The sequence below is a fragment of the Pseudorca crassidens genome, chromosome 11 (genome assembly GCF_039906515.1).
Source record: "Pseudorca crassidens isolate mPseCra1 chromosome 11, mPseCra1.hap1, whole genome shotgun sequence".
NCBI classification, from domain to species: domain Eukaryota; kingdom Metazoa; phylum Chordata; class Mammalia; order Artiodactyla; family Delphinidae; genus Pseudorca; species Pseudorca crassidens.
The window spans coordinates 19045591-19073349 of record NC_090306.1 but is presented as its reverse complement, the minus strand read 5'-3'; the positions used below and the strand labels follow the sequence as shown (position 1 = coordinate 19073349).

The window sequence follows — 27759 nt, the reverse complement described above, 5'->3', positions numbered from 1 at the left end:
TGGTTTTCCTTTTTAAAATAATATCTTAGTGGGTGTTACCTGCAAATGTTTCTGGAGAGTTTAGTAAGTATTTTAAGGAAAGGCAAGGTGAGAGGTTCATAATGGTAAAGAAGTGAGCCTTTAAACATTGCTCCCTTTTTCAATGGAGCATATAATTTTTTCCCTGTATTCCACTTTCTTCTGAATGATTATTTAAGTATGACATTGGCAGGTGTTGTTTTTGATACACTTGGATATGTTCAGCTTGTTTCTTAAGAACCAGATATTTATTAGAAGGGGATTATTCATTTATTTCTGGAAGTAGACTACCCCGTGAAGCAAGTTGGAATATGCATGACTATTGCTCTAGTACCTACACCAGCCATGGATGTGGCAAGAGATAGACTCTGAAAGCAACTGTAGTTCAGAACTCTAAAAAAAACTATGTTTTGTATTGTTTTGTATTCTAAATATACGTTTCATGTTGAATAGAAAAGTATACAGATTGGTGAAGGAATCACGTTTTACCTCATGTAAAAACGGATAATCCTTTTAGGTCATTAATAGGGCAGTGTGAAAAAGCCTTGCACTGCAGCTGCAGCAGTCTTCGGATAAATAGAGGATTTAATAACATTCAAATATTTGTCCCAACCTCAAAGGACATCCTGAAATAGAACTAACTTTACAGATGATACAGCTCTCTCCATATAGGTCCTCGTGGCTCTTGCCCAGGGATCTCCTTGGGCATTTAATGTGTTTCTCTGACTCTTGAACCAGTGCAGTTACAGTAGCTCTTTTTGAGTGAGATTTGGCTTTAGTCCTTTATAAATAATGTCAGCATAGTATGTAAGAATGACAAACCTGAAAATAGGAAATGCATATTTAAATCTCTGGAAAATCTGTCCCATGGTTTGACATTCTTAGACACGTGAGAGCCAGGTTTTAAAAGGATTAATTAGCTCAGGCTAAATTTCCTTCAGACTTCAGAACCATTTCTCACAGTTGTTACACACTCTTGAGTGTGCACGTAACTAATCCCCTTCATATTCTATGGAAACACATTCTTTAAAATGTAAGATACATACCCTTGACGTCAGCGTTATATTTTATCTCAGATATGCTTTACTATCTTTCAAAGGAGTGTGCCATCTTCTAGAGTCCTTAGCAGAAGCGACGGTCTTGCAATTAAAAGCAGTTGATAATATTTTGGTAAAGAGGAATCCGAAGCAAGTAAGTTTATATAGCCATTAAGAATGTTTTCGGGGAACTGTGTGTGTGGATGGTTTCATGGAGAGGAGACTAGTATTTTAAGAAGTCTTTAAATGATCATGCCTCCATAAATATGCCATCAACAAAGAAACAAAAACAAAACAAAACAAAAAACATAAGAAGAGGAGGGAAGAAGAGGTTGGGGAGGATTCTGTTTCCTTTGGAACACAAAGGTCTTTCAGCTGTGGGTGATTGGAATGGGGGTGTTTGGGTAGTGGAAAGAAATGTTCTAGCATGTGGTAATGAGGTTAAAAAAAACAGCAATGGATGATTACTTTTCTCCATCAAGGCTCCTTTATCCTCATAAGCTCAGACAGTGGTCAAAATGTTAGACACCCCTCCCTGTTTTATCCATCCCTTAACTGTGTTCTTTGACAGGACTGGTTTATACAGCTGGGCCTTTGTTCAGCTTTGGGGGAAATACTACAGGACAGCAGAAAGTATGGCAGAGCACCTATAAAATGGTAAATGGTAAACACTCTATTGAAGTGCAAGATTCCACCTTTAAAGATGTGCCTTTGTTTGATTAGTTTTCCTTTTAGGGATTTGTAAAGCAAACACCTTTAAAATTTTGTTTTTTGTACTGAAGATTTCATGGTGATATGGGAAAATTGTGTTAACCAGTAAAATTTCTTATCACCTACATTTTAATAAACAAAATAGAAAAGAACTCAGCTATCTTACTGACTAAAATTACAGTTAAAATTAAACATTTCTATTGTAGTGACATAGTATTTTAAAGAACATCTACATTGTGTGTGCTTAGCCATAGAACTGATTGAAAAGAGAAAGCAAATAGGAAAAGCTATTGATTTTAAAAAGTTTATGTATAAAACATACTTAAAATTTTTTTTTTCATGAGAATTTGTTAGTGACATTACTGTTAGCCCAATTTTAAATCTAGTGTAAACCTGATACTGGAATCTTCTTGTGTCTTTATACTTGTCATACCTTTATAAGAGTTTAATGATTTTCTTCTCTACAGTACATGCCATATCCTTTTAATTTTTATTTCAGAGGCAGGAAACTGGTAGCCTTTAAGTTCCTACTGATTAGTTTGTACCCATTTATAGAAAAGAGCTATCATTCCTAACTCGTCCACAGTGGCAATATGAACCATACTTTTAAAGTTTTTTTTTTCCCCCTAAAAACAACAGGGAATGTGCTAAAACCAGAAAGATTAATGGGGGAAGAAGATAAACAGTTAAGATGTAAAATGAGTTTAGAGGTCAAGCTAGAAAAATAAGAAAGCTTATGGATTTAATTCATATTCATCCAAGCAAAGAAGCTTTGGCATGAAAGGAACCAAACGAAGAGGCTCAGCATTCTTACAACATCGACCATAGCTGCATCCCGCTGTTTTGGAGTTTGGGTTGATAGATGCTCATCGTCTTTGGCACTGCACCTTATTTTTGGACTTCTCAAGATTATAATGGCAAATTCTTCATCTTGCCGTGAAGTTCAGAAAATTTGTCTTTGCCTAGTGTGCCTGTCTCTCACATCAGAAGCTGTTGTCCTAGGAAAGCTCTGTGCACTGTATATATGTTCTTTGCTGTCTCTTTTGAATATAACATAAATATTTTCTACTTTGTTCATTTTCAACAGCTGTTGTAGAAACAGGCTGGAACCAAGTCTATATTGGGCATGGAGAGAAAGGATGAGTCCCCTAAATTGACCAGAGTTGAGCAGTGTATAAACTTTTTCTTGTCAGGGTTATTTGGATTCCAAAGAGGGTAGGGGTCATAATATTTTTCTTCACTGGACTACTTCGACAGTCATTCTCAAGCAATCTGACGCTGATGTTCAGTCCTCCTTTTAGCTGTGAGCCTCCTTTCTTGTTTCCGCTGGGGAAAAGCAACACACCGTTCTCTAGAGGCTTGCATTTGAAAGCTTAACTTGCTCGATTTCACAGTGACCTTTGAAAACAAAAGAAATTAAAACTAGACTGGTTACTTAATTATTTTTGTCATCATTATTAGATCCTAAATAAATTAAACATGCCACAGATTTTATTTCAAGACATCTACCATGCTAAGAATAAGTCACTTTTGATTATGGAACAATTTGCTATTTATTTAGACTTAGCCAGTAACGTGAGAGGGGAGAGAGAGCAAGAGCGGGGGTGGACACGGTGAGAGGAAGCGCATGCAGATAAGGAGACGGTGCGGGGGGCGGGGGGGGGGCGCTCAAAATAAGTACTTAATGATATTATTGTGGAAAAGATTTCAAACTGATTTTTTTTTGGACATATGCACCTTACCTGACCAGTGATGTTCATGAATGAAATGCTATCTTCTTTTACGATGAATACGATAGATAGGGTGAACTTTTTATAGGTTGTTACCAACATGTCCACATGTATATATGTGAACATATGTAGACACACATACATCCTCGTGAGGTAAACATGAAGAAAATTGGCATTATTTTAGAAAACAATAATTAAGACATTAGTACTACTCACTGTAGTAGTAATATTTAGAAATACATTTTCTTTGGCTTTTTTTCTTTATTTTTTATGAATTAATGAATTGGCAGAAGTTTGTTTATACTTCTTTATTTTTTCCTTCAAAATACATACAACTTTCAACCAAATAGTTTTGAGTTATATAGTAAATGAAAGTTGTTAGCATATGATTATGGTTAAATTAAAATGGTCCTGTCTAATCCTTAATAGAGAGGTTCTGTAAAAAAAGATGGAATATTAAGGCCCATTAATATATAATTTGACAGTAAATGTCTTTTCTCTCTTCCTCCTCTTTTTTCTTCTTTTTCTTCTTCTTCTTCTTCTTCTCTTTCTTTCTCTCTCTCTCTCTCTCTCTCTCTCACACACACACACACACACACACACACGCACAAAGACACCTCTCAAACTTCTCTAAAAGGTCAAGGATAGAACAATAGGAATTGAATTACTCCCTGTTTCACTAGCAATTGTTCTGATAGAGAGCAGAAAAGATTGTCCTTCACAGGTATTCTACAGACAGCTTTTAAAGATACCTTCTTAGAGATCTTGAGAATGGATATACATCTCATACATTATTCTTCCACTATTCTATCCAACTAAGTATAACCTGAAATTTATACATGTGGCAACCATGTGTCTCAGAAAATTTCAACAGGCTTCTGATTTTTTAGACTTTATTTCTCTAACTCAAAGCATACAATTACTTGTTAGACAATTTGTCCCAACTTTTGATTTAGAAAAATGGTACTCATTTTTTGTTGTTACTTCTTATTATTAATAAAAGAGTTTTACAAGGTGTATAGGAAGAGATAGCTTTTGTTAATCCCTAGATTTTCCCCTTTAATCCTGTATCTGTCCCAGGAATGGAGTGTGTGGCTACTCAGTGCTCGGCTTTCAGACTCACAAGGAGCCGAGCATCTGGGGAAACTCAGGAGGTGAGCACTTTCACGCTGACTCAGAGACCAGCCTTGTGACTCCAGTCTGGCGCTGTCACGCCTGGTTATGGAAAGGCAAGAACAATGCCTCCCTTGAGAAAGGGGAAAAAAGTCTAGTGCAGTCACAATTTTGATGTAAAATTTAAATCATCCCTCCACATCCTGTGGACTTAGAGCTAAACCCATGCTCAAATGGAAAAAAGCTTTTTATTTCCTTAAAGAGTATACCCTCTCTAACTATAATAACAAGTTTCAGAACCACAAATCTTAATGCTAGATTATTTCAAATAATTTTTAAATAATCAGAACACAAGGACTTTTAACATTTTTAACTTGTAGGTAGCTGAAGGTTAAACATTATTTTTCTGTTTGTTTCTGATTAATGACATATGTGTAACAATACACAAATTAAATAATTTACAACAGATTAGTATTTATGGTTTTTTTTCTTCCAGACTCATTAATTTGGTCATTTTACCTACAACGTAAAAGAAATTTCTCTTCAACATTTAAAGGTCTTAACCATTTCTATCGTTTTCTTCAAGTAGATTGGCTGAAATGTAGTGTATTTGGTGATTAAAAAGAATCTGATCAAATGTTTAATAACTCAAGTATAGGTGTTACTGTTTTTGAGATAAGGAAATTAAATTTTAGCAATTATTGAACAAGTCAAAGTTAGGGTTTTTTAAAGTAAAAAATGCTTATTACCATATTCTTGGGCTGTAAATGATGAGAAAAGTTTTGATAATTGTTCTTGAAAAGAATACAGAGTTCTGTAAAAACGTTTACTAGCTCTTCTCTTTATGAAAATGACTGTATCTTGGAGCCATAAAAGTTTGCCTAACCAGTTTTCTTTCAGTCTTATCAGACTTATAATGAACTCTATTTTTTCTAAGTATTAGAACATTATAGAATGATTAGAATAGAGTTTAAATTTAATACTCTTTCTACCTTTTTATTTATCAGGAATACTTTTGTTGTAGGCACTTAACTTTAAAATTAAAACATAAAATGGTAAAACATAAAATGGTAAGTTTTAGCTGGCAGATACATTTATTTAGGTAAGTTTTGGCTCTAGAGCCCAGCTATTAGGTTACTCATAATAAAGCAATCTTCTTATTTAGAAAATTTTCTTGCGATCTTCATCCAATAACATGTGGTCTAACTTTGGAGTCAATTTTTAGTGATTACAATTAGTGAGACAGTAAAAGAAAGTAGAAAAGGAATCAAATTTTGAATTCTGAATCATTGTAGCCTGCAATTTTGCTATCATAAACTGTTTCTAAATGTTTACCTTCGGTATTTGTCTCTCTCATTTAGAACACAAAAACAAATGGACATTTTAAAGTTCGTTTTATTGCATACTTTAGGTCCATTTATTTCAATTCTGAAATATCTTGTGTCCAACTAATAAAGAGGAACTCATTTCTTTCAGATATTGACAAGAATTAAGTTCTGTTTCTGAGTCTTTACTTCTCTCTCTGTAATTTCTGATACTTTTTCCTTTTCCTTTTCCTCTGAAAACTCTCTACCTCTTCATTTTTTCTCTTCTTATCCTCTCCTCTTTCTCTGACTGGACAAGGCTGGGGAAAACTATTCGGTGAGAGAGGGATGCTAGTAAAGAGAAGGCAGAAAGGTGGTGAAGCAGTTCAGAGTGGTGCTCTTCTTATCAGAGAGAAGGGAAGAGCATAAGGAACTACGTGATCTCAGTGAAGAGAGCATCTCAGAAACCAAACATATGACAAGGTAAACACGGGGATCAGCCCTGGTAAAGGTCACTTTGAAAGTTCTTGGTGACTACAACATTTTTAATTAACACAGTTTTAAGTACAGTTTAAACTTTTGTAACATTTATTAAATTTTCTGTAAATTCAAATTATATTTCAAAACAGAATAATAAATTTATTCTTAAGTAGTTATAGCTCAAAAATTGCTTTTGTTTTTAGATTTCAATGTTGTGGTAAATTGTGTTTGTAAGTACTAGTAGAAATAAGTTTCTGGTGAAATGCATATAGTAAAGCTTACAGGGGAATCTAGTCTTATTTATTACCCTATGTTGTCTGTTTTTATATTTCTATGAAATCTGTGTTTCTGCTTCCATTTATAGTGTATGCCAGGACCTGATGAACTTGTTCATGCTTCTAAAAAACAGTATAATGAATGTGGTCTTTGTATGTGGGAAGCAATGGATAGAGAGTATAGATTGGCATGTTCTATAAGGGAAACTGATGGCAAAGAAAATTTATAGAAAAGAGAAGAAAAATGTAAACACTTGAAAGACTACATGTTTACCACAAATCAATTTTCTATCTAAAAGACCTCTGAATATTATATATGACAGACTTGGTTACAGAGTTTACATAGAATTCACAGGGTAAACACCCAGCTGACTCTACACTTAGTGGGAAAATGAAGATGATCAAAACATGGAAGAGGGAAAAAGAAAGCATAAACCATAAGATATAAATAATAATAGTTGAGATTTATAGATAAAAATAATGAAACTGATTTTTTTCTTTAATAAAATGATATGCTAAGTTTGTGTAAATCTATAAGTCACAAAGGAGTGTTGGTATTTTCATTCATATGAATTAAAACCTGTCCATTCATGCTAAATGTCTATGTTGATTCCCCATGTGGAATAGGTAACATTCTATTGTGAAAAAAATCTTTGAAAAACAGTAGTTTAATTCCTAATCTTGATTAACCTTCTCACAATAACTTTAATTACAAAAGCAACCAGATAAATGTAAATGTTCTGAACAAGTAGTTTTATTACTAGAAAAACTAGTGACACATAACTTCTAGAAAAGTAGTATAATCTTTGGATATGAAGGATTACCAATTTTTATTTTATTTTGTAATTTTTCTTTTGTAAAAGAAGATGCATCCTTTGAAATATTTTAGTTGTTTTTGAAATGTGTTCTGCCATGCTTAAAATTTAACATGAGGGGGTGAATATTAAAAGTGAGTATTTAGGAGAGCAACCAATGGAAGTTATAAATTAAATAAACGTCATGGTCCAGAATTTTTAAAGTTCATATTCTGAATGTTTAGTTTTATAGAATTGTTTAGAGAATAATTACATTTTTTGTATATCACTTTGACTTCTCTTTATCTGTCTTCTGTGCTCAGTCCTTTTCATATACTGGTCTCCCAAAGTTTGATGGACTACAAAATTCAGAATCCCCCCCCCCCCCAATTCTCTGTTTTCTCTCTATTTTTCTCTTGGAGAGACAGTTCTGTTCTTGAACTGCTGTTTATTATAGTGCAAAGACCGAATAGTGTAACAAAAGATATTTAACCACTTTATGACTCAGTTTTCTTTTTTATAAAGCAAGAATAATAAAAATACTGAATCAGAACATTGTGGAGGAAGTCAATGAGAAATAATTACAATTATTGGTTAACTTTCTACCTGTGTTTAAAAGATTACACTAAGTTACTTCCACAGAAGTCCCACGTTTTCTGATTATCTGCTATTTCTTTTTAAAATCCTCCAATCAACAAGGATTTTTTTCTAAAACTGAATTTAATATTTGTCTCCAAGTTGACCTTTCTTTCTAATTTATGTATTTTTCTTATTAGCAGTATTGTTCTGTAAATTACACAGTCAAGTAATCTGTTTATCCTTGAGTTATCTCACCCACTCATTCCCCTTCTCTGGTTTCCACCCTCAAACTTCTATCAGTTACTAATTTCTGAGGGATTTTCTTCCTAAAATGTAATTTTGATTATGTTACTGTGTAGCTCAGAAATCATCTCCAGTTTCCTTATACCTTCAGTATCAATTTCACATTTGGTGTAGCCGTTCACAATTGTTAGGATTTAGCCAGAATCACTATCATCTGGTACCTACCTTCCATCCTTATCTGCTTTTACTCCTCCTGGAATCTACTGCTTGAACCAAACCATTCTACTCACTATCCTGTATCATTCTATAAATTTCTTTAATTTGCTAATGTCATTTCTCCTATCTGGAATCTTCTCTTCTCTGTGTCTATTTGATTCTGATCCATCCTTCACTGCCCTGTTGAATTCTCCTGATATGTAGGAAGCATTCTCTGATTATTTCAAGCAGGACATTATCTCTCTATTATCTATCCCCCATAGTACTCATATTTATAAAAAGCCATTTACATTAAAATATTCTTTCTGGATTTCTTAATCATATTTCTATCTATAAGCACATGATAATCTTTCAATAAATGTTCTTCCATGAATGAATGTGTGAATGAGTGGATATATGTCTTCTCTTTCCATCTCTACAGTACATCCTTAAAAGTAAATCAGAAGGCTCTTCATATCTAAGTTGCCTGTTTCCTCCATAACACAAAGGTAACTTGCCTGACACAAAATTGACACTCAGGCAATTCATTCATTTACTCATATAAAGATACATTGAGTGCCAACTATGTACTAGGAATTGTGCTGCCATATAATTAATTGTAATTCATTCAGTATAGAGGATTAGACTATTTAGGGAAAAAATACAATTTGGAAAGACATGTTCAGCTCGGAAAAATCACATGAAGTGGTCAAAAACAGACCTGTACTTGTTAAAATCTTGTGTTCTAGTTTTAGATACTAATAAGAAGATAGGAAAAAAAAAATAAGCTATTGAATCAATGTCATAGGTTATACTGATGTTCAGTTTTTTCAGGTGGCCTCTAGCAAGAGTTGATGATATAGTTTGAGGTGGGGAAAAGCCACTTCAACCATGGTGGTTAGGGAAGGCTTTGTATACTATACAACCTGGGATTTTAGTTTGTTTTTTTAGAGATAATTATTTTTTATAGTTTTTTATGCATAACTGCAAACCTTAAAGGAAACAATATTATCATTCCAAAAGAATAACCAGTAGAAGGCACTGCTTCCTAGGACTTTATCTCTGAATTAACTAGTCAAAGGTTAAAATGTTTAGAGAAATACAGAAACTTTAAAGGGTAACTATTATATACAGAAAGCAGTTCCCATTCTAAGTCTTCCATTTTGTGCTTGTTCCTCATACACATTTCTTTGACCTTGTCCATGTTGTCATTTTCCAGAATAATTGCAGCAAAGAAAATATCCTGAGCAGACAAGAGTTAAGTTTAAGGCAGTAAGTAGATGATTCCTCAATAATAGACCTATTAATAATTAACTCTGTAACAGTTTTTATAAAGTTACTTCACTTTTATAGTCTTTTACTTATTACATTTTAAAAAGAACTGTAGGATTTTTTTTACAAGTACTTAAGAAACCTGATTAAACAAGGTTTACCAATTCCTTTACATAGAAATTATTGAAAAGAAATATAGTGTTATCACTGAGCTGGATTTCCTGTTTTTTCTGACAATATTAAAGCATTTTCTAAGCATACTTGTCCTGTAAGAGTAGATCTTACAACTATCTACAGTTAGAGAATAGTAAGAGAGTTGCTGGTTTTAATTAGTAGCTTTCATTAAACACATACTGATCGAAAGACTACTATTTTCAGAAAGGATTATAAGTCCTGGGTAAGTAGCTGGTGGACAAAACTAAAGTCTGCCCTCCTGGATCTCATAGTGGGAGAGACAGATAAACAAAGAAATAAAATAATTAAATATGTCAGGTGATAAAGGCTGAGAAAGGATGTTGGAACAGAAAACTAAATGAAGTGAGGGAACAAGAAAGTGTATATATGGGGTAGGAGGACTTCAGATTGAGAAAATACCAAGTATGAAAGAAATATATTTAAGTTAGTGGTGAATTAGTCTCCTGTTGCTGTTGTAACAAATCATCACAAGTCTAGTGCATTAAACAATACAGATGTTTTCACTTAACAGTTCTAGAGGTTAGAAGTCTTACATTCAAGGTGTTGGCAAAGCTCATTCTTTCTAGAGGCTCTAGGGGGGAGTTTGTTTCATTACCTTTTCTACCTCCTAAGAGGCTCACGACCGCATCATCCATTTTCAAAGCCAGCCACATGGTATCTTCCAATCTCTCTCTCTCTCACTCTGATCCTCCTGCCTCCCACCCTTATAAGGATCTTTGTGATTACTTTTGGTCCACCCAGAATATCCAGGATCGTCTCCTTATCCCAAGATCCTTAACTTAATCATAGCTGCAAAGTCCCTTTGCCTTATAAGGAAACATATTCACAGGTTTCAGGGATTAGGATTTGGACATCTTCGGTGAGAGGCATTATTCTGACTAGCACAGTGGGTCTGCAACCTTAACTGTGCATTAGAATCACCTGGAAGCTTTAAAAATTTCTGATACCCTGTGTGCATTCTGAAACCAATAACATCAAAATGTCTGGCAGTGGGACCCAGGCAGCAGTATTTTTTTAAACCTCTCCGTATAGTTCCAATGTGTATTCAAAGTTGAAAACCACTGGTTTAGATTTCTGTTGCAGTCTTATTACGTCTTTTATTTACTCTACCCCTAAGTTTGCTACATATATCTGAATACAGTTGGGGACATCCTATTTGCATAGCCTTTAGCCAATAGCAAAGGACTCCAGTAGTTTTAAAATTACTTTCACGTATGGACTAGAGTAGCCTGATTGTGCAGATTTCTACAGGGACAGCTGAAGGAAAAGTGACTCCTTGTAAGACCAAGTTGCCCCTTACAAGGGAGTCTCTTTCTTATCACATTCATGTAACTCAGCAACTCCAGGAATGTTATAGACTAGAAATGGGATTTAGTCTATATTCCTGTGTCTCCCCTTTTCCTAAGTAAGCTTGAAACTTAAATTTATATTATACATCCTAAAACCATCTCTGCATCTTTTCTTTTATCATGACTTCCTACGTAAGGTTCCATCTCCATTTTATCCCAAGGTTTCTGTTTGTCCTTCTTTTCCCTCAAAATCCAACTGTTCAGTGATTCCCTGAAGCATTTCACAATCCTTTGGCCTTCATGAAGCCCTCGGGTGCTTAATTATAATGTCATTTGGCCCTTAACCTGAACTGTCTTTCATCATTATTTCTCGTTTTATTTAAAATTTTCACAAACAGTTCATAAGCTTTTTATTTTATTTTATTATTTTTTTGGCTTCATTGGGTCTTCGTTGCTGAGCGTGGGCTTTCTCTAGTTGCGGCTAGCTGGGGCTACTCTTCTTGCGATGAGCATGCTTCTCACTGCGGTGGCTTCTCTTGTTGTGGAGCACGGGCTCTAGGCACGCAGGCTCAGTAATTGTGGCGCACGGGCTTAGTTGCTCTGCGGCATGTGGGATCTTTCCGGACCAGGGCTCAAACCCATGTCCCCTGCATTGGCAGGTGGATTCTTAACCACTGCGCTACCAGGGAAGTCCCATTCATAAGCTTTTAAAGCAGAGACCCTGAATTACACTTTTTTATTCCCATTAGAGAATAGTCTTGCACATAGTAGGTAGTGAGTAAAGGGTTGTTGATGATTTAAAGATTCCCTTTGGTCCTGGAATTAGACATCAGTTCTTTCAAGAAGATTTTCTTGTCCACACACAAAAAAGTGAGTTAAAGACTACTATTATAAACTATAGTAGTGAGAGTTATAAACTAACTCCAGAAGTTAGTTTCACGCTAGATTGTATCTGTCAGTCTCATGTCAGGTTCTTTGAAGTCTGAGTTTTGTTCGTTGGTAGGTCTAGCACCTACCACAGGAATGACAAAAATCATCTCTGAATGAATACAGAAGAGCATAGCTCAGCCTAGATACTCAAGTTGTTCTAAGGTGTCCTTGGACTGTAGCACAGACGTGTAGTGGAAGCTGCAGGTATTGGAACCCTACATATCCCACACAGACAATGCATGGAAATTCTCAGTGCCTCCTTAATGCTTTTTTTTAAATTGAGACTTTCTTCTATCCAAAATGAAACCCTTTGGTAGACAAACTTTGGTAGACTAAACATGGATGATGTAGCCAACAGATTGATAGCTCTTTACATAATTTACGTATTTTACTTTTTCCTCATTTTCTAGCCTATTACTGAACTGTAACCACAGTCATTTTTATTCTAATAATTTAAAAAATCTTTAAGAAATCTTTTACCTGAACTGCATAAAAATACTCTTAAGTCCAACACATTTAAGAGCATTCTATAAGTCTCTGAAAATGGAGTTGAAATAAAGATGAAATATATAATATTTTAGGATCAATTTGCCTTTTGGCACCATGCCTCCTTCATGGTGTTTTAGACCTTATACTTTTTTCTCCATAGAGTGATATGTAAATGGAGAGACTGTATATCCAGTTGGATATAAAGATAATTTAGATATTGAAAGAACTAGAAGTCTTGAGAATAGCAATATCTTAACTATCTACCTTATATACCTTATGTCTTTTAGACTTTTAGACATTTAATTTTCATAATCATTATTAATAATGATGTTAATGAAATAGAAGTCAGCAAAAAGGTCATGCTTTCTGAAAGTCATAGAATTGTATTAACTTAGGAAAAGCCAGCTAATCTAGCTTTCTGCTTTGATAACCCAGAAACTGACTCTGGATAATAGCCTGGAATTTTCAGACCGTTAAGAGACTGATTATACGTAAGACTGAGGTAGGCTCCAAAACACCAGACTGTTAATTCCAGCAAGAATAGTAATGCCCACACAGACCCTAAATACTATGGTTTATGTAATAAATGAATGATCTCCTTGTAGTCAAGCTTCATGTGAAACCAAGAAATAATTAAAAGTCTCTTTATTGATTTAATCTGATAGATCACTTCTCAAAGACCTTACGTATTTTAAGTCTGTTCTGTTACTCCATTCTCTTTACGGGAATCAGAGGTTCACTTGGAGAGCGTGGAAACAAAACAGTGGTAGTTAAATCTCTCTAGTGTTAAGAGTTACTATGTATAGTTTAATCTATCAATTTGGTGATAGATATGGTGTCGCCAACAAGACTAAGACTTTTCTAAGTCTGTTAAGTCCAGCCCCTTACTCCTTCTACATACTTAGAGTATACTTGGAGTAAACCTTGGTAATGAGATCAGAACTAAAGATACCTGAAATGTGCTGGCCCAGTCTGCTTCTCCTTTAAACAGTGCTTACATGGTAACCACTATCATTTCCTCCTTTTCCTCTGTTATTCAGCTGATCAAGACCCCTGCTATTAACATTTTTTCTTTAACACTTGCTAATACATTTGATCAGTTTACTGTCAAGTATGACTGGCCAGGGAGCATTTCTCTGTTGGGAGACTGTGTATTTCATGTTGATTTTACAGTTTTAAGTCTTAGAAGGCAATCTGCATTGTTATTTTGGAGGTTTTTTTTGTCTTCTCTGTTTTTGAGGGGGGTGGGTCACACGTAGTTTTAAATTTTGTAAAATAAACACCAGCTATTGTTTACTGAGTGTCTACTCTTAGCAAAGTGCTCTACAAGTCACTTTTCATATGGAAACAGTTCCTTCTCAAAAAAGTATTACAAGTAGATATGACATCTCACTTTAAAGGTGAGTAAATTGAAATAGAGATTAAAGTAAGTCTCACATGTAGTAAGTAGCAGAATCAGTATTTTAATTCCCTTTATTTCTTTCTACTGTGCTATTATATCTTCATAGAATATATTCAGCCCTTGAATACACTTTTCTTTTTAAACGTCTAACACTAAGAACAGTATTATTCAATGGTGATTAGAGGCCCCTTTTCTGGTAGTACATTTTAAGTTTAAAAATCAGTGATATATATGAAGGAAGCGATGTGGCAGTTAACTTTCCTGCCTCCTATTCCACTGGTCTAGGGTACGAATGGATGATTCTGTAAACACTCTTTGTTTGTTGAACAAAAATTAGGGCTTTTTCAAGTTCAGGTCAAGTTGTAAATCCAAGAGAGGTTTTTTTTTTTTTTTTAATAAAAAATTTTAACTCTGTACTGCTTCTATGTAAAACTTTTAATGAAAAGAAAAGGATTTCTTATGTTTAACTAAAAATATTTGCCACTTATTTTTTAACCTCTGATAACATTCTCAACCAGACTCAAGTACAAAAAAATATTTAATTTTTGTTCAGTTATCTAAGTGCATTGTCCTATAGGCATTAGCTCATCAAAACAAAACTTCCTTATTTGATTTTTTTCTTTTACTTAGGTATTCTAAGGAATAAATAAATCTGAGAATCCACATCTAAATATTTCATGGAACTGTGGAAGTAAAACTGAAATAGTTTTATATTCTTACCTTTTTTACTACTTGCAAATTTTATATTAGAACTAAATGCCAAAATTGGGTGATGGGGAGGTGAGAGAGAAAAATCCTCAAATGTTTCAGAATTAACAGTGATTGTAAAATTTATTCAGTTCTTAATAAGCTTTAAACAAACATCAAACTTTTTGTTTTGTGATCTGAGGTTTGCTGATAACAAATATTTCTACATTTTATAATAATCTTACTTTTAATAAAATGCAAATCATTATAATGGCAACCATCCATTTACTTTATTTTTTGATGAAAGAAATTTTAGTTATTTCTCTTCTTTTAACTGCCAACAGTATTTGCTATTCATAGATGTCCTGTCTTCAATAAGGTCTATCAAAGTGTAAAATGAGATGGGTATTTTTCTTTCCTTTAAAATGGAACAGTCTTTCATTATGCAGTGTTCTTAGGTGAATTCTCTTGTTTAAGAAGCCAGAATACAAGAGAGTGCTATATTAGTGTATTATTCTTACAACAAACAAGCACTGTTCTGTTGCTACCTGCTTGGCCATTGTTTCTGATTGCGTGTGCTTTGCAGTGGTATTTGGATGGTTTCCTGCTCTCTGCCAGCACAAAAAGGCATTTCTGTTACAATGGCCCCTAACCACACAATAACGGCATTAAGGATTTATGTGGAGGTTTCATTATTTTCTCCTCTTTTGTTCCTTCCAGGATGTCTTCCAAGCGACCAGCCTCTCCGTATGGGGAAGCAGATGGAGAGGTAGCCATGGTGACAAGCAGACAGAAAGTGGAAGAAGAGGAGAGTGACGGGCTCCCAGCCTTTCACCTTCCCTTGCATGTGAGTTTTCCCAACAAGCCTCACTCTGAGGAATTTCAGCCAGTTTCTCTGCTGACGCAAGAGACTTGTGGCCATAGGACTCCCACTTCTCAGCACAATACAATGGTAGGTTTCTCATGGTCTATTGTGCCTACACTCACTTTGTGACCAGTCTACTCCTCTAGTAGTTTAGCTTCAGTCCTAGGCTTTGTAATTATCATCTACTTAATAGCCATACACAAGATTCACTCCTAACATCTTAAAATTCGTAACAAGTAAATTGATTCCAGTAGGGAGTATAAATAGGCTATTTTTGTTTTGTTTTGTTTTGATTTTGTTTTTCAAGAATTCTGCTTTTGAGGCACTCCCAACTTAATTAGGGGAAAAACATAATATAAGAATAATGTTAAAGTAACACATTTAAAATTAGTCCTCATGAAAGTTAGGTATCATAATATTTCTAGGAAAATATTTTTCCAGATAAAGCTGCAACATAGTTTGAACATTTCCACCATGATAAATCAGTGCTTTTTCAATTTTTGCTTTGCCCAGATTGGATTCCAGTGTTTCTTACAGTACTGGGAATATTACAGAAGAATATGTTTCAAAGAGACAATACTTTTCTAATGTTACTGCGCTAATTTTTAACTCAGTCTCATTCACTCTGTTGCTCTGATAATTCAGTAATTCCCTGGTACCTCCTATTCTAGAATTTGGAGCTCAGGATAATTTATCTGGCCCTTCATCCTGGGGTCTGGATCACTGCAGAGGATTATGAAGCTGTGGTTTCATGGATGAGAGGGAAGAAGGCAGCATAGCATCTTTGGATGAACCTTAAACAGTAGACACACAAACAAATAAATGAGGCCTTTAGGTTCTTCTTTGGAACTTAAATGCATAGAATCAGCATGCCAGCAAGGTAGCAGGGCACTTAGGTGCCCGTAAAGCCACCCTCGCCTTTTCAACATGGCTTCTTGGGTGGATGTCACATTTTTTGTGGCCCTTCTACTTCAAGGAGGTCAGTGCTGTTAATTTGAACCAGATCACACCAACAAAAATATTTCATCACACATCCTCATACCTTTAAGAACAGCTCTGATTCTGTTAAATCCTTTGTTTTTTTTGTTTTGTTTGTTTTTTTGGCCTTCTCTAGGAAATTATTACACATCATAAACATGTTCGGTCCTGAAATATGCCCACTTGTGTATGTCATTGCATTACATATGCAATGTGGAATTAAATCAGCAAGAAGAATCAGATTATCTTCTAATATCTGGGAAATAAACACTGTTCTTTGATAATTTACGTTAGATTTAACTACTGCCATTCAACATTTTAAGCCTCATAGGTCAGAATTTCTCTGGGTATTTTTGACTGTGCGCCAAAATTTTCTTACCGAAAATAATGTTTTCACTAACACTTATATAGCGCTTTTACAGATGTGTTGTTTCAAGCACGTGACATATATTACTCGTTTAACCTTCACAATAATTCAATGAAGTGTTATCATTAATCCCACTTTACAGATGAGGAGGAAACTGAGGCACAGTGAGGTTAGATAGTTTGCTCCAGATCACAGCTAGTAAGTGGGAGAACCAGGGTTTACCCAGGCAGTCTGGCTTTGGATTCCATGCTTATAAACATTATAAGCTCTTCACAAGAGTACACACATATTTAATTTTTCTGATCATCTCTTATTTGGTAAATTAAATCCATAATTCCTCCTTTTTTTCCCTCTACTGTGAATTCATGTTAGTTACGTGCAGTGATACAACTTCTTCGCCTCCTCTCACAAAGGTTAAACTAGGAAAAGAAAGGGGGAAAATGGTAGTATGCAGCTCAACAGGGTAGAGAGGTCGCATTCCCCGTTTGACATTGCATCAGTTCTCATGCTTTTTCCCTCTCAATATTTCGACCGTTGCCTTCTTTCAGGGAGTACCCTATGAAGAGTGCTTCTTGGTTTGGTTTTCCTGTACTACTGTTATAAACAGAAACACACACATTTAAAGGAGTGAATATAAATAATTATTACTAGAAGAATACCAGAAAGATAAAGGAGCAATTATCTTAAATACTCAAGGATGGGTATGAGAAAAGTATATTAAATTACATACTATAGTTGGCATGAGTGGATGCTGTGATGCAGGGTGTTAGTGGAAATGAAATCATTCGGTTTGTAATGGAGAATTCAGTTTAACTAAATGAAACGTATGAACTGCCTACTTTGTACCAAGTTTTTTGTTGTGCACTATGGAAATAGATTTGCATAAGGCACAACTCCTTTCCTCAAGCAGCTTTATCTAGGAGAGAAGTTCTTAACTCTGGTCTGTGGATCTCCTGAAGATGACTGGAGAATTCTGTATGTGCACACATGTGAGTAGGGTTTTGGTTTTCACCAGATTCTCAAGTAAATCTGTAGCTCAAAAAAGACTGAGATCTACTGTTTCTGAAGTTAATACACTTGGGATACAAATGATTTAACTTAGTTTTAGTGACATCAGCGCTGATATTTTCTCTTACTATATATCTAATTGATTTCTAAATTTGTTTCTGCCTCAAAAGTTTCTTGATTCCACCAGCTTTTCATCTCTAACAGTTGAAGAGTCTCCTCTATGATCTCAAACTTCCAGCCTCTCCTCTTTCCAGTCTTCCTTTCAACTTCCACTAGACTTATTTCCCTGAGAAAAGAGTTGGATTATTTATCCCGCTTTGGAAACTAGTGTATGTCCTTGTTGCCTACAGGGTTTAGTCTAAAACTATCTTAGCATGAAACTCTATATAGACCAGCGCCAAAATATGGCTTTTGTCTCCTCTTTGGCCACATCCCGCCATAGACCCAGTGCTTCAGTCATGCAAAGATTTTCATATATGTTCATAAACATACCAGGTGGCCTCAAATGACACATACATATTCTTTCTAGCTGGAAAACTCTTTTTCATATTTTACAGTCCTGGTGAATTGTGTTTCTACCACGAGACTGAGTTCAAAATTGCTTCTTTTTAGATGCTGTCACTGACTTCCCAAGGCAGAATGGTTGCTGCATTATTCTTTTATCCATGGTACTTGTTTATGTCTTTTCTCGTGGTCTGTATTATAATTTGTGTGTTTACATGTCTGGCTTTCTGCACTGTATTTCTCCTTGAAGGCACAGTCATGCACACGCACATACACATTTGTAGTTCTGATACCTAGCATATAATAGATACTTAATTTATGAGTACTGATTAAAGGGCAGAGTTTATATGGATGATTAAGTAGGAAATATGTTTTGAACAAAGTTGTTAAGATGTTATTCATGGTGAATATGCTGATTTTCTAGAAATTTTAGAACTAAAGTAGAATCTACTACTGTGCAGAAAGTATGTTACAATAGTCATGATATATTCAGCTATTAAGCTGATTAAGATATATTTTACCCATTTATCAAAATGATTGAATACATTCACAGAATTGTTATTCAACACATTCTTTGTATTTTTTTCTGGATACTAGGCCATTGTCGTATTCACATAACAAGTCCTTTTATTTTCAATAGTAAAATACATTCTTTATTTGTTTTCCTATTCAATATCTTTGAAAACAGAGAGAATATTTCATGGTTTTTATATCATAGAGTTCAATTTATGGGAAAAAAAACAGCTTTCCAGATTTCATTGCTGGTTTATGTGTGACATTCATACTCCAAAGAGAGGTGTTGAGAGGTCTACATTTTGTATTGCCCACGTAGTTTAGAGACAAAGTAAAACTTTTGAGAAATCCCTTTAATGCTGACTTGAAGTTATAGAGAAATGCTTTCAGTATAAAATTTAGGTTAGAAAATATTTCCTGAGATAGACGTTCTGTACACCTCATGACTGTTGCCATATAAAGATTTTGGGGAATTAGGGTCCTATGTTCATATTCAGCGTATGCAAGTGTTAAGGTTTGGAATTGGGTCAGATAAAGACATAGTTCTTCCTTTCTGAAGTCGTATTTTTTACCTTAATATTTTGGAGAAATAACCTAAGTGGCTAACTAAGAGTAACTCCCCAAACAGTTGTAACTGGTGTAAATACTACAAGTCCTTCTGTTCCTTCTATACTCACTGTTCAGAAGGCACTATAGATGAACTTTCATAAGCAGATTATACACATATAAATACTGTCAGATAATTATAATTATAACATATATAGTTATATATATTATATAACTATTATATATGTAATTATAATAATGTCATAATTATAAAATACTGTCAGATTTCTAATCAATATAAGATTGAGACACATAATTATAAACATGAAAAAGACTGTTTCTGTTGGGCCTTCTCTGAAGCTCTCATAATTTTGCCAAGCAATTGATAGCAACATTTGCTTCCCATATAATCTTCAGAAAGCTAAAAGGCAAGGTTGGCAAGTCTGGTTATGACCTGAGTGGAAATGCAGTCCTGGGCTTTATGTTTATGAAGGGCAAATCTACCCTTCTTGTCCCCTCTGCCTCTTTTTTTAACAGGAGTTTGGAGGCTGTCACTTCAGAGTTTCAGAGACAAGCAAGAGACACTATAATTTCTGGCTCTTCTGGCTCTTTTTTTTTTTTTTTTTTTTTTGCTGTACGCGGGCCTCTCACTGTTGTGGCCTCTCCCGTTGCGGAGCACAGGCTCCGGACGCGCAGGCTCAGCGGCCGTGGCTCACGGGCCCAGCCGCTCCGCGGCATGTGGGGTCTTCCTGGACCGGGACACGAACCCGTGTCCCCTGCATCAGCAGGCAGACTCTCAACCACTGAGCCACCAGGGAAGCCCCCTGGCTCATCTTTAATGATAGTTCTGATATAGATGGATTTATTTCATGATGCAGAAGACTATCCAGAACATTTCCTCACGTCAGTCAATGTGATTATTTATGAGCACCAGAAGGAAACAGAGTAAGTCTGAAGAGAAATCAAGTAGCAGCATGAGAGGCAGCCAGGGGACTCTACGGTAGCCATGCTGGTGCTCATTGTGTCTGGCTGCATGCTACTTCTGCTGGTTAGATGGTTGTTCTAGTGTCAAATGTGATGTGAAATGAAAGTCTTGACCACCTGTGGTTACTGAATAATCAGTTTTATTTTTTTCCCCCATAAAATGTTTTCTTTTATCTCAACCAAACTCTCTTTTGATTTAAGTTCCTCTTGAGTTGAGTGAACAGTTTTGTATAACCGAAGAGTGGCTGCTTCCCAAGATTGATTCTTAAAGCATACAGTTATTTATTTTAAGAATACAATATTAAAAAATAACTTGGGTTGTTCTCTCTACAGACAGCTGAATTTCAAATGAAATAAATACTATGTTTGCAGATACTTTTTTAGCATTTAAAGATCCAGTGGATTTGGAAATGTGATGCTATAATATATTCTATTATCTCAATTACTGCTTATATTGATAAGATTTTCCTGGAATTGTTAAAGAACTCTGGGTCTATGATGTATTGATTAGGTTTAATAAGTTGATGTATCTTAATGTTAATGTGTTTAAACACTACAGGGTCAATAGTTATCATAAAGCAGCATTCAATGTGAGTCAGTTTCTTTGTAAAGTCCAGCAGAAGGAGAAAAAGGTGTCTTTTTAAGTTGATCTTCTATAGAAGCTGGACATATAACTGAGAACCAAGTATAAAATTATAGCAAGGTTCCAGTGTATGAAATGCAACCTTAAACACTTAAACCCTGACAAGAATTCATTCAGCGCACACGACAGAGAGAGGCTTTTACTTGCTCAGGCTCACTGTCAACTCCTAGGATTCTTTATTTACCCAATATAATTTTAATTGCTATATGATAGCTGTGTCTTGAAATAACCTTTATATAAATTTTGCTTACAATCTGACAGTTGTTAGTAATGCATTTTCGATGTTTGACTAGGGTAATTTTATGTGTGAAGTACTGTTCAGAAAACTTAAGAAGGAGAAGAGAAAACTGCATGTGTTATTTAAAAATAAGTCACAGAATAGGACCTTAATTATAGTATGGTAAAGATTCCTATTTTTATATGGTGGTTTTTATAAGCTCTTAAATTTCTGGTTACCTTTGTACATCAAACTTAGCCTAAGTTATTGTGATGGTATAATGCATACTGTTGTTAACACGAGTACGGTTATTGTGCCAGTTCTAATAATGAGAATTTCATTGTTTAGAAAGAGCATTCTCCTACACTCTAGACAAAAATGTAATTACTTTTGAATGATGTGGAATGTGCTCAGTTTAATAGCATGGAGAATAGATTCAGAAAGATTCAGATAAAGTAAGCTTGGAAACCATATGTGCAGTGTGGCAGTATAAAATTATGAGAGTAGGCAGTATAATTCTACACACACACATACCCAATTTCACACACTTGATCTATAAACTGTTGTTTTTGTAAGAGATAGGCTTGCTTATCTGAACAAGGCCAATTCAATTGAAACAAGGTGAAAATGGTGACAAGTTTGAATTTGTTTTTTATGCTAAATTGATGTTTATCATACAATGAAATTACATTGTTACAAACATTATTCTGTAAATGTTGTCAGAAAATACCACACCTGTTTATCTAGATAAAACCCTAGGCTTGCGTTTGAATGTAAGTGGTTCAATCTTTACACTTGCATTGTTTCTGAAAATTACCCCCGGGGCTAGAAGGAATGAGGACATGTGAAGAACAATCGTTTGGGGTCCATCAAAGCCACTGGATTAAGTTGTGCAATAGATCTGGTTTTGTCCTGTTGCCATAAAACCTTGATTCATATGATGTCCACAGTATTTGAAGTACTATTTTGAGTTTGAAGCTAACTAAGCCTTGAGAAATTAATGAACGTACTCTCACATGAAAAAAAAAAAAAGCGCTATGAGGGAATTGCGAGGTAGTTCAGGACACTTAATGAGGGTCTAGTGTTAGCTTCTTCACAGAGTGCTATGCAGTGACAGGGGAATGAGTAAGAACTTCTAATGCTGTGGTAATGGGGCAAAATGTGCTGGCTTAAGAAGATTTTGTCTAATGGAATTTAATGGCTTTCATTTAATAGGGGTCTTGCGGAAAGATCCAACTGAAATATATACAATGAATACCTATCAGCAGAGATGCAGAAATGAGTAAGAACTAGGCTGTTCCCTCATGTAGTTTTTTATGTAGTATGGAGGTAAGATAAGCACAGAAATCACGAGATTGTAATATAAAATATTAGAACCCTGATACAGGCTAACAAGTGCTAAGGAGATTCACAGTTGAAAGGTATCTCATCTGTGGGGATCAGAAACATATTAATATGAAGTTGTTCCCATAAGAAAATTACTAGATTCCCAGATATCAAAAAATACATACACATTGGATCATTACTGTTGATGCAGAGTCTTTACTTTATACTTGTGGATTGTTTTGCTTTTGTCATAAATATCTTGTTCCCAGAAGAAATAATTAAGTAAGAAAAAAATAAGAAAACATACTAAAGACAGAGTGCCCTGTAAAGGTCTTAATGGAAAATGTAGGGAAGTTTGTAAAATATGTGCCTCATATTAATAGGAATAAAAACAGCTACTTTAGTTATTCGTGTTCTTTAATCTGGGTTACCACCTTGAATGAAGTGGAAAGAATGGTGGAATACTTGGCCAGGATACTGGAAATAGCAAGAATGCTAGGAAGCAGTGCTGGAGGCATACTTGAATAGTGTTCCTGAATTTGTGGAAGGGATAGGTGTTCATCTTGATCTCATTTGTTATTCTCATACCTGCATGATATGATCATTTGTATTTGGAAGTTAAAAATAATCAAAAGTTTGGGAACCAACCTTCATTCTGTATCTTAAACGTTTGTTTTCAGTTCTACCTCATTTTCTTCCTTTGATTCTTTTCATTTGCTCCTCTTCTTCCTCTCTCTTTCAGTTTGCCTCTATCAGAAAACATTCTTAATGGATCCTCTTGTGGATCTCAATGGAGCCATTATCAGGAAGGGAGAGGGGGTAGGAGAATCAACACCATTGTGCTCTGATACATACTTCCTTCTAATTTACATATACTGCCTTTTGGGTGGTTGCCAAACCTTCCTGCAGTCAGGCTAGGTTTCTCTTACTGTATGTGATTAATAAAGATCAATTGGTCTATGATAAAGTTTTCACTGATTTTTTAGTAAACAGAGACGGTATAGTTAGTGTTTTACAAAACTATATGATATATTCCTTTAGTTTATTCAGAGATTATATTCTTTAACTTTTCTTTCATGATCCAGTGTTGATAAAGTAGTGATAATTTTAGTTTTAATATCTTTACTTGGCAAACAAACAAAAGATACTTAGAACCTTGTATTGGTTTGCAACTTATTTTTTGAAATTGTACTTATCTGTGAATCCAAATGTCTGGGACACAGTGCTTTAGCGGATGCCTGTGCTCTTTGTGTGCCTGTAACTAGCTTTCATATTAAATTATTTGACAGTGTCTGTCACTATTTTCATTCAGTTCTTGACTCTTTCTTTAACTCAATTAATTGTTTTTGTCTTTCTATTTATTTCCAAAATGTGAAATTTTATAGAGATTGGTAAAAATGAGAAATAGGGAATGGAGATCATTTTATATAACTAGAAAGTAATTTTGATGTTAGTGGCACTATATTACCTTAATATGGGTGATAATAGCAATGAGTTTGTCATTTCTTATTTTGTACTTGCAAAGGACACTTACCTAAGAGAATCCAAAATAAATAAAAACTGTGCAGTGCTGGTGCCTGAATGCTAGGAATTGGAATGAAATCTACAAGACTCGATAACTAAATTGCTAATGGAACCTGGAAATATTTCAGATAATACTTACACCATGTTTCCTCTTGGCTGTATTGGATAGATACAACTATCCACTGGAACTAAAAAGGAAAAGTAATCTTTGTATAGCAGTCTCTTTAAAAAGCGCAGCCATTAGCACTTAATTTGGATCTTAAGAAAGTAAAGTCATAAAAGAAATGTAACATAGCATTGGACTTTCATTGCAATTTCTTTTTCTCACATATTTTGGCAATTAGACTCACATAGCTTCTCTTTTAAAAGTTTCAACAGGGACTTCCCTGGTGGTCCAGTGGGTAAGACCCTGCTCCCAATGCATGGGACACAGGTTCGATCCCTGGTCGGGGAACTAGATCCCACGTGCATGCGGCAACTAAGAAGTCCACATGCCATGACTAAAGATGCCTCAACCAACATCCCGCGTGCTGCAACTAAGACCTGACGCAGCCAAAATAAGTAAATGAAATAAATAAAAAAATAAAAGTTTCAACAAATACCTTGATTTTGGGGTGATAGGCTAAAAAATAGAAAGGAATTCTATAGCACAGAAAATCTAATAGGAAGTTGGGGGAGCACGTTCAAGAGAAATGATGCTTTAAGAAATGACAATCTAACTGAGGGGGTGGAAAAAGATATTCCATGCAAATGGAAATCAAAAGAAAGCTGGAGTACCAATTCTTATGTCAGACAAAATAGACTTTAAAATAAAGACTATTAAAAGAGACAAAGAAGGACACTACATAACGAGCAAGGGATCAATCCAAGAAGATATAACAATTGTAAATATTTATGCACCCAACATAGGAGCACCTCAATACATAAGGCAAATGCTAACAGCCATAAAAGGGGGAATCAACAGTAACACAGTTACAGTAGGGGACTTTAACACCCCACTTTCACGAATGAACAGATCATCCAAAATGAAAATAAATAAGGAAACACAAGCTTTAAATGATACATTAAACAATATGGACTTAATTGATATTTATAGGACATTCCATCCAAAAACAACAGAATACACTTTCTTCTCAAGTGCTCATAGAACATTCTCCAGGATAGATCATATCTTGGGTCACAAATCAAGTCTTGGAAAATTTAAGAAAATTGAAATCATATCAAGTATCCTTTCTGACCACAATGCTATGAGACTAGATATCAATTACAGGAAAAAATCTGTAAAAAATACAAACACATGGAGGCTAAACAATACACTACTTAATAACGAAGTGATCACTGATGAAATCAAAGAGGAAATAAAAAAATACCTAGAAAGAAATGACAATGGAGACACGACGACCCAAAACCTATGGGATGCAGCAAAGGCAGTTCTAAGAGGGAAGTTTATAGCAATACAATCCTACCTTAAGAAACAGGAAACATCTCGAATAAAAAACCTAACCTTGCACCTAAAGCAATTAGAGAAAGAAGAACAAAAAAACCCCAAAGTTAGCAGAAGGAAAGAAATCATAAAGATCAGATCAGAAATAAATTAAAAAGAAATGAAGGAAACGATAGCAAAGATCAATAAAACTGAAAGCTGGTTCTTTGAGAAGATAAACAAAATTGATAAACCATTAGCCAGACTCATCAAGAAAAAAAGGGAGAAAACTCAAATCAATAGAATTAGAAGAAAAAGGAGAAGTAACAACTGACACTGCAGAAATACAAAAGATCATGAGAGATTACTACAAGCAACTCTATGCCAATAAAATGGACAACCTGGAAGAAATGGACAAATTCTTAGAAATGCACAACCTTCCAAGACTGAATCAGGAAGTAATAGAAAATATGAACAGACCAATCAAAAGCACTGAAATTGAAACTGTGATTAAAAATCTTCCAACAAACAAAAGCCCAGGACCAGATGGCTTCACAGGCGAATTCTACCAAACATTTAGAGAAGAGCTAACACCTATCCTTCTCAAACTCTTCCAGAATACAGCAGAGGGAGGAACACTCCCAAACTCATTCTACAAGGCCACCATCACCCTGACACCAAAACCAGACAAGAATGTCACAAAGAAAGGAAACTACAGGCCAATATCACTGATGAACATGGATGCAAAAATCCTCAACAAAATACTAGCAAACAGAATCCAACAGCACATTAAAAGGTTCATACACCATGATCAAGTAGGGTTTATTCCAGGAGTGCAAGGATTCTTCAATATACGCAAATCAATCAACATGATACACCATATTAAAAAATTGAAGGTGAAAAACCATATGATCATCTCAATAGATGCAGAGAAAGCTTTCGACAAAATTCAACACCCATTTATGATAAAAACCCTGCAGAAAGTAGGCATAGAGGGAACTTTCCTCAACCTAATAAAGGCCATATATGACAAACCCACAGCCAACATCATCCTCAATGGTGAAACACTGAAAGCATTTCCACTAACATCAGGAAGAAGACAAGGTTGTGCACTCTCACCACTCTTTTTCAACATAGTTTTGGAAGTTTTAGCCACAGCAATCAGAGAAGAAAAGGAAATAAAAGGAATCCAAATCGGAAAAGAAGAAATAAAGCTGTCACTGTTTGCAGGTGACATGATCCTATACATAGAGAATCCTAAAGATGCTACCAGAAAACTACTAGAGCTAATCAATGAATTTGGTAAAGTAGCAGGATACAAAATTAATGCACAGAAATCTCTGGCATTCCTATATACTAATGATGAAAAATCTGAAAGTGAAATCAAGAAAACACTCCCATTTACCATTGCAACAAAAAGAATAAAATATCTAGGAATAAACCTACCTAAGGAGACAAAAGACCTGCATGCAGAAAATTATAAGACACTGATGAAAGAAATTAAAGATGATACAAACAGACGGAGAGATATACAATGTTCTTGGATTGGAAGAATCAACATTGTGAAAATGACTATAGTACCCAAAGCAATCTACAGATTCAATGCAATCCCTATCAAACTACCACTGGCATTTTTCACAGAACTGGAACAAAAAAATTCACAATTTGTATGGAAACACAAAAGAACCCGAATAACCAAAGCAATGTTGAGAAAGAAAAATGGAGCTGGATGAATCAGTCTCCCTGACTTCAGACTATACTAACAAAGCTACAGTAATCAAGACAGTATGGTACTGGCACAAAAACCGAATTATAGATCAATGGAAAAGGATAGAAAGCCCAGAGATAAACCCACACACATATGGTCACCTTATCTTTGATAAAGGAGGCAAGAATATACAGTGGAGAAAAAGACAGCCTCTTCAGTAAGTGGTGCTGGGAAAACTGGACAGCTACATGTAAAAGAATGAAATTAGAACACTCCCTAATGCCATACACAAAAATGAACTCAAAATGGATTAAAGACCTAAATGTAAGGCCAGAAACTATCAAACTCTTAGAGGAAAACACAGGCAGAACACTCTATGACATAAATCACAGCAAGATCCTTTTTGACCC

At 35.0% G+C, this 27759-nt stretch overlaps 1 protein-coding gene across 7 annotated transcripts in view; it reads left to right on the top strand.

The window, feature by feature from the left end:
• The window catches only part of SOX5 (SRY-box transcription factor 5), a 991426-nt gene that overhangs the window by 634396 nt on the left and 329271 nt on the right, over positions 1-27759 (top strand). For 6 of the 7 annotated variants that reach the window (XM_067695917.1, XM_067695916.1, XM_067695915.1 and 3 more), the window contains one exon: positions 15464-15695. In XM_067695917.1, the coding sequence (XP_067552018.1) occupies positions 15465-15695 (231 nt within the window). In that variant the 5' untranslated portion in view covers position 15464. The remainder of the gene's footprint in view (positions 1-15463; positions 15696-27759) is intronic. The other variant, XM_067695918.1, reaches the window with a different exon arrangement.